Source organism: Poromitra crassiceps (genome assembly GCF_964638095.1).
Source record: "Poromitra crassiceps genome assembly, chromosome: 12".
NCBI lineage: Eukaryota > Metazoa > Chordata > Actinopteri > Beryciformes > Melamphaidae > Poromitra > Poromitra crassiceps.
The window spans coordinates 22,996,626-23,010,043 of record NC_139632.1 but is presented as its reverse complement, the minus strand read 5'-3'; the positions used below and the strand labels follow the sequence as shown (position 1 = coordinate 23,010,043).

Below are 13,418 nucleotides of genomic sequence, written 5' to 3'. Positions count from 1 at the left end.
CTTCTACTTCACTGTTATATAAAAGTAAATATATACCTTCAAGAGGCAAACACTCAACTGCCAACACATTTCAACTGATGTGTCACTTTACTGACATTTCAATTAAAACACTACTGGCTGAGTATCCAGAGGCAAAAAGGCTGTCAGGTACAAAAGAAGCTGTTTGGAGAGTCTCCAGTCACATTGTGTCTCCCAACTGACCAAAATGTACACATGATAAATACAAAGGGTTGTCCAAAGAATAAATGAAGATGAAATCCTGGACCATAAAATCAATCAGTTAGTCCACAATCTGAAGCAAATATTTTAATTGCGGGGAGAACCCACTCATCTGGGGGGGAAAGTGACAAATGTCATCCGTAATGGTCATAGAAGTTCCTGCTGGATGGACTGATGAGCGATGATGACACGAGTTATTATATGATGTAACTGATAAGACACTGTATTTATAGAAATAAAGCAGTTGGTCAGAAGTTGAGCTTGTAGGCATCTCTAGTAGTATGCATTCTCTGCTATTCAACAGGACAGTCTGCTGTTCGGCTGTTATGAGACAGTATGTTGCAATCTTTCATAAGAAGAAAAAACTGCCACTGGATATTAATTATTTCCCTGTCCTTCACAGATATAATAAAATATAGAATCACAATGGGGCAACACAGTCTGTTTTAGTAGGGTAGGTACGGTACCCTGTATCTTTTTCAACTAAACTATGACAAAGTGCACTCAATAAGATAAATAAACCACCACACAACAATACTCTCACATTCACAACTCTGATCATAAGCATGGGACACAAAAACACTGTTCTACGAAAACAATAAAAATGACATCATCAAACCACTTGGAACAAACGTTTTACACCAATGACAAATTAAAAGGGCAGATGGAGTTTTTATAAAACCTTTACGAACAGCAAATCTATTAAGATTAATAACTGTCAAACACGTAACATAAATATATTTTCTCACTGCAACCAGGAAAATGGTTACTGTTTCACACCTGAAAGATTGGGTGGAGCAAATTGTTTCTGACAGTTGTAGTTTGAAGGATTTTTTTAATCTTGAGTGTACAAAATATTAGGTCTACCATATCTCATTTATCAAACGGCTAAATTCTTCTTTAACCCGTCTCCTCCCCTTCAACTTCATCTCCCCTTCACAATTTAGGTGGATTTAATTGGTGAAATCAATATGGTATCATACCTTTCACCTAGTATTCACCTAGCCAGGCTGCTAATTGGAAGAGCAGCTGTTCCTAGTACAGGTATTTTGTACACTTGAATGTGAGTTGTTTTTGCAGCCTTGGCTTGTGATTGTGTGGTAAATTATCAACAATCTTGACTTGTACTCCGAAACACTGTTGTATAAAAGGTTGATTTAGCAAGAAACAAAGACAGACCTTTTGAGCGGCCTGAAGAATGTGCTTTGCTAAAACGGACAACTGTTAACTTGCCAACATTCATTTAAGTTAATGAAAGTGTGGCCTAAGCCCTGCCAAGTCATTATTGACCTGCCACGCTAAAGCCCTACGCATCAAAAAAGAAAGCATTGCTTCAGTCGGCTACCGATGCTTTTAGCCATTTCCAATGACGGGACATGTTTCAGTTTCTGTAAGTCTCAGTCAAGTCCTGCCATCACACAATGCTCTGCTCTGATACTGTACCACTCAGGCTTAAAGGAACACTCTGCCCATTTTCAACCAGCTTTGTATCATTAGAACATCAGTAGTATATCAGAAAACTGTAAACTGTTTTGAAGTCTGTCATTTAATTTGACAGTTATTGAGTGTTAAAGTGTGGACCAGTGACATCACTGGTCCACACTAACTCAAATTAATAACTCATTAACTCAAATCAACTCTCAATAAGTGTCAAACTATATGAATGACTTCAAAACCGTCATCTAGTTTGACAGTTATTGAGAGTTGATTTGAGTTAATGAGTTATTAATTTGAGTTAGTGTGGACCAGTGATGTCACTGGTCCACAGTTTAACACTCAATAACTGTCAAATTAAATGACAGACTTCAAAACAGTTTACAGTTTTCTGATATACTACTGATGTTCTAATGATACAAAGCTGGTTGAAAATGGGCGGAGTGTTCCTTTAAGGTATTCACTCTGATACTGTACCGCTCAGGCTTAAGGTCTTCAGTGCACATAAATAGAAACCACACATGGAAACAAACCATGAACAAAAATGGAAAAAATTGAACCCACGTGTCTTTGCTCAGTTTGCTGTAATTATAAAGTGAAAATGTTGTTGAACATTTTAGTTAAAGAGAACCTCCAGTGCCATATGGAGAGCCTGTTCAGCTGCCATACTCGAAAACAGTTCTTTTAAATTCAAACAGAATAACACTGTAGATTAGTGCATTACAAAAACACACACGATTCAGAAAAATGCAATGGTAACCAGTTCTGAGTTCTGTTAGTACTGTCATACTGTCAGACATTCGTGAGCCTCAGTTTATACAACACGTACCCTAAATCTGGACCTTAAGTGGAAATATATATGAGTTTGATTACAGAACGTCCCCACATGTGTTTTATGTTATAGCGGTACTCTCCAGAGGTTTTGCCAGAGAGCGGTCCAGCAATTAATCCCCCATTGGCAAGCACTTTCACTTCCTGGGGAGCAGTGCTGCTAGTCGCTGCTTCTTAATGGGGAGAAAATGGATCTCTTGTGAGCTGACCTTCTTCAGTTTGATAGCTCTGTTTTTAGGGACCTTTCGGAGTGGGTCGTTGGGGTCATGCTGCTCCCCTTGGGGCCTGGACGGTGCTCTGTAGAGCTGCTGCAGAGACGGCCCCTGGCTGCCATCCCGTTTGATGGAGAAGTTCTTGGTGGAGACCCCCGAAAGGCCTTTGATTTTTCCGCAGAGGATGGCAGGAATTACATCCTTCACAGAGACAATGACCTTGGCGGTCTGCGGGGCGCTGACTATCTCAAGGTTTCCTGCTGCGCTGAGAGACGCCTGCTGACCCAGAGCACTGGACCCACTGGCATTACTGTCAACCACCCACTTGTGCTGCCGAGTGAACTCCAGCGAAGCCAGACTGCTCAGGAGCTTGGAATCTAAAGTCGGGGCGCACTCGACACCCAGAGACAAGGCAGGACCAGCGCCATCTTGACTAGATTGTAACGTCAACTCTCTGACACCTGCTGGTGGGCCACTGGAGCCACATGCCTGAATACACTTTTTCCTCACACCAGCTACTGACAAGTCAAGCACGTTGTCCTGTGGACAGGGGTATTCCTGTTTGGGTTCAACTGGGCATGTTCTCATGGAAAGATCTAGGACCTCTCCTTCAACCAAAGGGAGTGAGGATGGGGGCACACTTTGTGGATGAGATGAGGACACAAGTTTGCTCAAAGAGAAAGGAGAGGTAGTATCTTTTGAATAAGTCTGAGTGCTTCTGCTCACAGTGCACACTGGTTTTGGCATGTTCCCCTTCGAGTCTTCGGTCTGAGGGATGGGAATGGGGATAGGAAGAGGGATGGGCAGAGGCACTGGCAGAGGAATGACAACAGGATAGGGGACCAGAAGGGTGGCTGGAGGGACCAGAGGGGCCAGAGGGGAGGTGTAGGGATGAGTCTGAGGAGGGAGTGGAAAAAAGGAGGATGTAAACGGATCTGTGGGCACAGAGCCTGGCGACTGACAGGATGAGGAGCTGGCCTGGGAAGGGAAGAGGTCCTGCAAGATGGCTGCAAAAGCTGGGTTCTGAAGGAGAGAAAGCAGGTTAGCATCCTGGGCCTGTCCTGCTGACTTCTGGTCGACAACTGGAGGCAAGCCAACAGTCAAAGACGAATTCTGACATAAGACATTGCTCGGGAGCGGCAAGGCTGGACAGTTGGTGGTCTGGGGAATTACTGAAGAACTCAGGTGCTGGAGGACCTGCTGATCCAAGACCAGTGGCAGCGAAACTGGGCCTTGGCTTGTTATGAAGTATGGTGCTGCCCCCATTTGGCCGAGCTGAGACCCAGCTGCTCCAGCCATCTGGAGGTGAATGGGCAGCATCAATGGACTCTCCCCCAGGCAGATTGGGTGTAGTACAGTTGTGGCTACTTTTAGCGCCATCCCTCCTGGTGATTCGGTGGTTGGGCTCACCACTGTAGGTGCTTGAGTCTCCACCAGGGTAGAGAGCCCTCCCTTGGTCAGTCCTGTTGCACTGCCATCCCAGGAGTCAGTGGGAGTGATTGGATTGACTCCATTCTCCACTTTACCAGTGATTTCTCCTCCTCCTGCCTCAGCGGTGCACACTTCAGTCTGGGTGTGTGCCATACTTATGGACACATTATCATTACCATCCATAATCTAGTTTGAAGAGTCAATGGAAAATCTTCATCAAGTGCTAGTGACAGGTCTCATCCATTATTCATCCATTATTCGTCTATGTAGCTCTGAAACACAGAAACAGGACGTTGAATGTTATATAATATATTCAGCGAAAAACATTGTAGATAGACGTAGATAATCTCACACATATCCCAAAACTGTACAGCTGCAAAATTCTTTGATTTAAGAGTTAAGTTAGTTAGTGACTTAATGAATTGTAAATTATCCTCCAAGCGATGTCATCTGTAGGACACATACTCTGTTGTTATACAGCGCGGTGAAAATGACAACATACGGACAGTTAAAGCAACAAATATATTTTAAAAAAACATCTGTTGTTATATATTAGCTTCAATGTGTATAAAAAGACATACTGCTGTCTCAGTATTTTATAGTCTATCAATTTCGGAAATATTATGAGACTGAAACATTGTACAACTGACAAAATGAGGTTTAGGGTGTTCCCTTCCCTTATCTTTCTGCCAAGGAAACGCAGCAACATCTCATCTGCTTCCTAAAGCCAACATCCCAAACATTAGTGGTCTCTCTTAGTGAGGGGCAGCAAATCACTCCATTATGCTTCCTGCCTTTTCCTGATTACAGTGGAGTTTTCCCCCCTTCCATCCGTCCCCTCCTCCACTCTCCTCCACCCTTCCATCCCTCCCCTCCTCCACTCTCCTCCACCCTTCCATCCCTCCCCTCCTCCACTGCCCTCCACCCTTCCATCCCTCCCCTCCTCCACTCTCCTCCCCCTTTCCATCCCTCCCCTCCTCCACTCTCCTCCCCCCTTCCATCCCTCCCCTCCTCCACTCTCCTCCCCCTTTCCATCCCTCCCCTCCTCCACTCTCCTCCCCCCTTCCATCCCTCCCCTCCTCCACTCTCCGCCTGTGGTTTAAGACTGCAGTTGAAAAGGTTAAGCCTGGGGTAACAAGCCATATGCAGCTGAATGTAGGGAAGCTTTTCATTTGCAAGGCCAAGGGGCTCCAAGCAGTATTAAGAGATGACCCAGGTTATCACAGATCAGCAAAAATGGACAGAATTTGGCTGTTTTAACAGAAGGATTCTGCTAGGTTCCATCCATCCATCCATCCTTACAGACTATTATGGGACAATATGCTTATCTCACACGATATGATTCAATATCGATACACAATGCTTTGGTTTTCTAGAATGTAAACGACAATTTAAAAATGTCATTACAAAGCGCAAATGATACAATTTCAATGTGCAGTTTGTGAAACTGCGATGGGCAAGCCGTCTCATTTGCGATTACTACAGCAAAGAGTAACATGGAGCTAATATTGTGCAAAAACGTCCTGCCCCAGATCCATATTGTCACATTTTTGTATTGCGCTATATTGAATTTTGCTATATCGTATCTATCTATCTATCTATCTATCTATCTATCTATCTATCTATCTATCTATCTATCTATCTATCTATCTATCTATCTACTGTATCTATCTATCTATCTATCTATCTATCTATCTATCTATCTATCTATCTATCTATCTATCTATCTACTGTATCTATCTATCTATCTATTTATCTATCTATCTATACACTGACTGTGTATATTTAAGCAATATAGCATGAGAGCCAGTGTGTTGTGGCAAATATATCCCGCTGATCAGCTGATCGCTGCTGAGCAGCGGGATATATGCCACAACACACGCAGCTCGAGTGCTATATTGCTTTTATAAAACGGTTTCCAAGTATGATAATATAATAATAATAATAATACTATAAGTCCGACTGGCATGGCATTCTGATAGATTCAGTTGAAACACTACTGTAAGGCGGGACCTCTAGCAAGAAGATAGACGTGCGGGTGATTTGATTGGATCGTTCTGGAGACTGAAGTTGACATTGGCCAATCCTGGCACTTGCTGAGAAGCTGAGAGCTTTCTGCAAAGCCCGACACGCAGCTCGAGCGCAGCGCTGCATTCTCAGCGCTTGCTGAGAAGCTGAGAGCTTTCTGCAAAGCCCGACACCAACTAACGTTACGGGGTTAAATGCGGGGTTACTTAAATGCGGGGTTAACAGCCTTTTTTTTGCAAAGAAGACATTAGCCCGCGTCTATTCTTGTACAAAACATAATTTTCTGCGAAGTATTAGTAAAGTTATAAGCGAAGATCGATTCACAAGGATCTGACAGCTGTCTCCGCCATTTTGTTTTTTCTACATTGTCATTTGAGGTAACCAAAGCCTTTTAGTAAGAGAGTTGCCATGGCAACTCATAACCCATGGCCATGGGTTATGAGAGTGGGTTACGGTATTTATACAATGGCTGTGAACCAATCAGATTGCTTGATTTGAGAGAGCCGTTTTATAAATAGTGTATATACTTCAATGTTGTTAAATAGGATATCATTTCAGCGGTTATGCCCTTATAAGTCTATTGTGTATTTGCCTTCCCAACTGCATGACACCTCCAGAGGACACATCCCACCCTGCACTGGCTATCAACCCTCATCCGTCCGTAGTGATAAAATGTCCCCATAGATACAATGAGATACAATGCTTACAATGTCAGCAAGGTCAATTATTCATACAGATGCAAACACCAAGGATAATGTTCAGTACTTGGGAACGGGGAACTTAAAGAAAGCTGGCAAAACAACAATAAAGCATGCAGTATCTTTTAAGTGAAAAACTCAATTAAATGCACACATGGAATTCCAATTTGCGAGCAGAAGCGTAACACATTTGTCTTTTTTCTTGTTGTAAATAGCCTTCATGTGGTGTTGGGTTGCCTCGCTGAGCAGTGAGGAGGAGCACTCGCTCCCCCCGGGCTAGTTTGATATTGTTCTGTAGCATAGATGAGACATGGTAACAGCGCGCTGATGGATTACATGGAGGCCTGTGGAGCCAGACGGACGGCTGATCACCTTGTCGCCATCTGACACATGGGAACGATCTGGGAGGTGTGTGTGCACCTTTGGGAATAGAAAAACATGCTTAAACAGATCCTACAAGAAGCCAATAAAAGCCTCTGTGTATTTATAGCTTGAAGCTTCTGTGTCTTTTCCCACCACAGTCTAGACTCTAGAGGCAGTGGGTCTTGAATGCATCACAGAGGAAGGTGTCTGTTCACTCTGGTGAATGATGGCCAGGCAGGTCATGGTCATCTACATGCATGTAGTAGGCTCATGCACCACACACGCTGCTTTGTCCTTATGGGACTGCCTCGTCCTGCAAGTCATGGGACGGACAGACAATAAATACTAGGCAAAAAAAAAAAATTGCCACGGGAATCCATGCTCACACACGGGGGCGTTGCGCTTACACACACACACACACACACACACACACACACACACACACATACGCACACACACATTCTGGCAAAAGGCTCATTTGCTTCGTAACAATATCCTATCACTGAGCTTAGCCTAATACTATCACTAAGTTTTTCTAACAAAACAAGACACAATATATAATTAATTGACAATTTTATGGGGGTAGTGTAGGTAGTGGGTAGTGTAGAGGTAAAAAACACTCGCTAATTCCCGGTAGCGGTACTTCCGGCTTGGTCAGATGTTCCTACAGACACAATTGGCCGTGTCTGCGGGTGGGAAGCCGGTGGGGTAGTGGGGAGTCTTGGTTGCTGCACTAGCGCCTCCTCTATAGCATGATTCTCCCATGCGGCGACTGCACATGTATAGGAGGAAGCATGTGCTAGTCTACAACTCTCCTTAGATCGGCAGAGGGGGTGGAACAATGACCAGGACAGCAGGGGGAATTGGCCATGGGAGAAAAATCATTGACATTTTCCTGGACATGAATTAATATTGTACATTGGCAGTAATGAGTTGAAGAAATGATCGAAACCTGGCTTTCAGGTCAGTATTAGAGCTGGGTATTGGTTCAAATTTCAAGAATCGATTCGATTCCGATTCACAAGGTTGCGAATCGATTAATTTCGATTCGATTCGATTCGATTCGATTCCGATTCGATCAATTTTCAATATTGATTTGGTTAGTGATACCAAAACGTGGTTTTTGAGCTGTACCCTGAATTACATGACTGTCCAGTTATGTAACACAGGGGTTTCCAACCAGCCAAGTAGATACATGGGGAAAAAAAGTTGCAGACCTGTTGTCAATTAGTTTTAGTTACACATATATTTACTCACCACGTGGTGACAAAGGGTAAATAACAGCCTTTTCATCTGTCAATAAAGACACTTTCACAATTATGCACAGTGATTTGATTTCAGCCTATATAATTTCTAAAAGTAGATATTAATAATGATCAAACATTTCCATTCATGTAGCCTACAGTATTTATGTTTTTGTTTCAACTACAAACATAATTAAACGTCAACTTGAAGCTATGTTTCAACTACCACACACAGCACAATATTTTAGCCTGTTTAGTAAAAAAAAAAAAAAAAAAAAAAAAAAAAAAAAAAAAATTTAATTAAAAAAAAAAAATCGATCTCTGGACATATGAATCGATAATCGAGGATTAAAATGAAAATCGATTAAAAATCGGAGAATCGATTTTTTGAACCCAGCCCTAGTCAGTATCTTCTCTACATTGTAAATGATTAATTATATTGTCCCAAATTAAATTTTCTGATGGGAAATTAAGATTTGGATGATATTTGTCCACTGTTTTGAGGTTACAGTGTAACATGCATTCCAGGAAGTCGGAGGCGAAGCATTTCCTGCTTGATAACACGGTCATGAGGTCTGTGATATGATAAAGCCTCACTGACCAGTTTGAAAGAAGTCTTTCTTGGTTGTGTTGAGACTCCCTTGCTGTCATAGACTGCAATAGTTCGGCCCAATTCTCACACTTGAAATAAGTGAAATATCCCAGCCTTTCCTGCAGCACCAATAACATACAACATCTCATTAGTCCTCTTAATTGAACTTGCTACCAGGTTAACAGAACATACACACATGTTTTGTTTAAACCTTTCTGTTTTAGGAGAAGAAAAAGAGATAGAATTGTATAGAGAGCCAAAGTCAGTAAGTCACACCCACTTCCGGTGTAGGCATACACACCAAGAGATTTTATCCGCCATTCTTTTTTCCAGACTCCATAGATTTCTTACCAATAATTTTTTTCATCCACACTTTTTTTTAAGTTTTGTCTGAGATAAATGTTCTATGGTCTCTCCTGATTTTAAATATAGCTGAATCACTTGGTTTGACCAAGTAAAACTATTTTTTACAAGCTTACGAATTGTCTATGGAAAAAAGAATGGCGGATGAAATCTCTTGGTGCGTATGCCTAAGGCGGAAGTGGGTGTGACTTTGGCTCTCTATATTACACACAGACCTTCAGATCAGGTGACCTGATGCTCGGGTACATGTTTAGTCTCCCCCCACCGTAGCAGAGTTCATGGCTCACTGCTCTACCTCCTCTTCACTCGAATCATGTGAGTGCAATGCAATGTCTAACTCAACTCTGCAGAGGATCAGAGGAAGGAAGTCTACCCAGTACCCAGCAAAGATTAGGCTCAGCCATAATACAGACACATGTGCAACTCCATCTGCTGTTTCAAATTGACTCTCGTTTTGGAGTGACTTCACTTGTGCCTTGTTGAAGCCAAAGAAAGATATTACGTAAACATAAAACATTTCAGCTGAACTAGTTAATGATTGCACATTAGGCCTACATTTGATTAATTCACACCAGCCTTTGTTCAGAATTTCTTTGCATATTTTGCCAAAACATAAATGATCATGAAAGGCTTTCTGTGATATATATATATATAAAAAAGAAAGAAATATAAATAAATAAATAACTTGTACTGTGGTTCTTTGATTCTTGCTGATGTGTCACATCATGTCTCTTAAATGGCACAGAACCGGAGACCCAGTCAGCTGAGTGCATGTCCTCGGCTGTTCGTCCTTACAAGTTTGAATCTGCTTACATAATCCATTTCCCTTTGGTCAAACAGAACAGAGATGAGCTGCAACCAGCTCCTCCGTCTAAATCTAACACCTCTTGGGTGAACGACCACAAGCACACACACAAAAATGTAGCAGTTTAACATATAGTTAACATATAGTTAACATATAGGGTCTAAAAATGATCCTCTTTCATTCCGAAATCAAATAAAATGTGACCCTAGTTGGCTTTAGTTGAACGCTGAATCTTCAGACATTAAATATGAGCTCATGTAAGAATCGTGCAACATAAAACAATGCTTGCTTGTCGTTTACCATCCTGTTTCATTCCTGGATGCTCGGTCTTGTAAACAACACTGTTAGGACCAGAAAAGTCACAGTTCCATTCTGATCCCTCTAATTTTCTGTTATAGACACACTAACCTAAACTATGTGTAAAATTCAACAGCGGAGAGCAGGAGCATTTAGGGCAAAAGCAGGCAGCAACAGTTAATTGGGTAAATAGGCAAGCCTCAAGAAGAACACTAAACCTGACAGAGAGCCAGATGAAATCCCTCCCCTGTCCCCTTTACTGTAATGATTTCCACATTTGCGTTCTGTGCCTTGCCTCATCGATGGAATGTGCGGCGGCATACATAGGGAGAAAACAACAACAAAGCCTTAGAAATTCAACTTCACTGTCTAATTGACAATGAGAAAAGCCATTCTAAGGGCTATTGTCCTTCCTTGTTACTATTTTTGAAAGCTTGCCGTCATAGAGCACTTCTTTATTTTAGGCCCCACCACACTTCTAGGAATGAGAAGATGACACTTAAGAGTTGAGACCAGAGCAGCAGGAACAAAGCACTGATCTAAAGGTCATCCCCGCCTCCACACCAATAGCCAATTACTTCTCATTAGAGAGACACGTACAGCTCGTCCAGAGCCTGACTGGTGGATTAGTAGACCTTTCAGGATCTTTGGTCAGCTATGCCCCACGCCCATCTTCTGTGTGTAATAGCATCAGTGATAATAGTTATGATAAAATACTAATGCAGTAGTCTGTCTGATCATGGTGTAACCAAAGCCTACTGGTCATCACATGATCATGAAAACAGACAATGCAGATTGAAATATTCCCCATTGAGAAATAAGGATATACTGTATTTCAATTTATACCAAGGGAGGGTTATACCATAGGACAGGGGTTCCCAAACTTGATTATGCTGCGGCCCACTTTGAAAATCTTACGTGGCCCACCCAACCCTTTAATCACAACTCTGATCAACACACGAGACTAAGATGATTCCCCTATTATGTTTTTTTTATATTATGTATTTTTTATTTCATCAACAGAGCATGTGAATTTGGGCATAAGGGAAATTAATAATCCATCCACATTAAAAACAAAACAAAAACAAAAAAAAACATTTCGGCAATATACCCAAAAGCAGATTGCCAACATTCTGTCCCCCCTTCCTCATGAAGTATTTGCATCCATAACACATTTGTTGAGACAAAATGTGATGAACAACAACAAGAAATCAATCCACAAGCTATTAATGCTAGGCTTTGCAAAAATGCTACCTATCTGTAAAGGGGAGACTGGTGGGTGGTGGTCATTCAGATAAATTGAGCTGAGAGGTCAAGAGACCTCTTTGAAATAGTTTTCCCTCGCCAAAATTTAACCTATGTTTGGAGCCCCCCTTTCTGACAAGCTAGCATTATGCCTGGTAGGTCTTCTAGTTTCTTGTGATAACAGGATCTCCACTGTAGCTTAAAAAATGAGGGTGTCAAGTAGCCTACATTATTTCTTAACAACAACATAGGCTAATTGTTAAGATGTAACAGTAAATAAGACTACCTGCAGTGTAGTTCAACACAAACTATTATAGGCTATCTGACATTTCCTGCTTAGGTATGTAGGGATTGGATTTGTGACAGTAACCCAACACAGGAAAATACATTAGCCAAGGCACTGCAACCCCCCCCCCCCCCTCCCCCTCCCCAACCCACCCTGAATAACGTTATTTGGTCCTTGGTGGGTTCAACTGAGGATCTTTTCCTTCAACACTCCCATGAAACCCTGCTACAGTCAGACACTGCCTGCCTGGCAGTGGCTGACGTGCCCATATTATCAGCCTGGTCAAAATGTGTTGTCGCCATGAAACCATGGAGGTTGTTTGATTCGGTGTATGCGCATGTCTTCGCACATCAGGGTACATTAACATGAAGTAGTGGATGAGTAGCTGCAATGAATTCAATACAGGATTAATTAAGCTTCCCGCTGCTAATTTATAAGCCGTTATTTCAAATTTCAGTCCAATTGGCTTATATAAAAACGAGGTCTCCCTGACATGCAAGTTAATCACGACTATAGTGTAGATTGTGTTAAGCTAGCTGCGCAAATAGGCTGCAATTGGAGGGGAGAATGCTTTAATGCGCTTCAAATCGAGACTGTGCCAATATCAACATAAATCCTTGTTAAACGCAACGTGCTAATGTGAAATTAATTAATCTTCGAGTGTGTTAAGCGAGCAGGCTCACCCTGATTCATCTCTTCAGTGCAATCGTTCCCATAAAATGCCCCTTTTGCTGCCTACCAGCACCTTCATAATATTGACTCACCTCTCAGGCGGACAGACGCATCTAGCAGCTTTCCAAGCCGTCCTCTCTGTCTAAGCAGACGCGAATGTCACAGACTTATAATGTTTGTGTTTAATAAATAGATATATATAATAAGATAGGGTCTTTTATCTTCTCATCTCGGTCCAGGCGGAGAGACTCCAGGCTGCTGGAGGTGAAGCTGCGCACGCAGCATCGTCAGTGCGTCCTCCCTCCTCCCTGCTCCCTACACACAGGGATAAATTATAAATACCATAGGGATATTTAAATAAACTAGGCATCTGGTGCGCTCGATTCCTAGGCTCGCCCGCTGCGCGGCCTCGCCCGCCCTGTAGCTCGACCGCTGTGCGGGCTCACATGCTCTTATGACATCACTGATAATGTCACAATGCCTATGACATCATCAGTGATGTCAAAATGCACAACTGCTCAAGTGATATCACTGATGACATCACTTCCGGGACAAAATTTAAACAGAGAACAGAGATTTCCCACTTGCCCTTTTTTAGATTATTATTATTATTATTATTATTATTATTATTATTATTATTATTATTATTATTATAAATAAATAAATGCATGTGGTTATGGCTTCATTTTGTAGGACCA

The 13,418-nt window shown here is 42.1% G+C and overlaps 1 protein-coding gene across 1 annotated transcript; it reads right to left on the bottom strand.

The window, feature by feature from the left end:
• Positions 1 to 2,621: 2,621 nt before the first annotated feature.
• rai2 (retinoic acid induced 2) lies at positions 2,622 to 4,280 on the bottom strand (the record flags this gene model as incomplete). The annotated part of the gene is made up of 1 exon (XM_083647277.1): positions 2,622 to 4,280. The coding sequence occupies one exon, from the start codon at positions 4,278 to 4,280 to the stop codon at positions 2,622 to 2,624; it is 1,659 nt and encodes a 552-aa protein (XP_083503403.1).
• Between the last annotated feature and the right edge of the window lie 9,138 nt (positions 4,281 to 13,418).